Source organism: Pygoscelis adeliae, unplaced genomic scaffold, assembly GCF_000699105.1.
Source record: "Pygoscelis adeliae isolate BGI_AS28 unplaced genomic scaffold, ASM69910v1 C10309469, whole genome shotgun sequence".
NCBI lineage: Eukaryota > Metazoa > Chordata > Aves > Sphenisciformes > Spheniscidae > Pygoscelis > Pygoscelis adeliae.
The window spans coordinates 1-650 of NW_008822155.1; the positions used below are offsets into that span (position 1 = coordinate 1).

Below are 650 nucleotides of genomic sequence, written 5' to 3' on the forward strand. Positions count from 1 at the left end.
CCCCCTCACAAGAGGCCCCGCTGGTTGCGGGTGCCGTTCATCTTCATGGCCTTGATGATGAGGATGGTGCCCACGATGATGCCGACGATGCCCACGGCCAGGCCCAGGGCGCACACCAGGGTCTCGGTGCTCTCGGAGGCGGGGAGGGGCACCTGGGGCTCTGCGGAGGGGTGAGGGTGGGTGAGGAGGGGGTGCTGAGCCCCCCTCGCTGCCTGCAAGGGGAGGGGACCCAGGCGTCGGGGCCCCGGCCCAGCCCCCCTCCTCACCCCAGTGCTTCAGGAGGGCGGCGGACAGCCCCTCATGCTTCACCCGGCAGTCGTAGTAGTCCCCCCGGGTGGGGATGAAGGGCAGGTAGGAGAACTTGCGGAAGCTGTGGTCCTCCCGCGGGTAGAAAACGGTCTCGAAGACGCCGTCCGTCACCTCCTGCCCGTTCCTCAGCCACGTGATGGAGATCATGGACGGCCAGAACTTGTCCACGTAGCAGATCAGGACGTTGGGGTCCCCCAGCTCCACGGGGTCCTCAGAGAACACCGTCACCTCGGGTGGCACTGGGGGGAGATGGAGAGGGGGTTAGTGCTGTCTGGGGTCGGCCAGGCTTCACGGCCTTGGGCTGGGCTGAGGCTTCCTGCCCCATAGAGCCGGCCTCGCTG

The 650-nt window shown here is 67.8% G+C and overlaps 1 protein-coding gene across 1 annotated transcript; it reads right to left on the reverse strand.

The window, feature by feature from the left end:
* Positions 1-5: 5 nt before the first annotated feature.
* Positions 6-548, reverse strand: LOC103918743 (HLA class II histocompatibility antigen, DR alpha chain-like; the record flags this gene model as incomplete). Its single annotated transcript, XM_009326177.1, has 2 exons — positions 6-160; positions 267-548. Coding segments are annotated over 2 exons (437 nt in total), but the record flags the coding sequence as incomplete, so codon positions are not given.
* Positions 549-650: the final 102 nt, after the last annotated feature.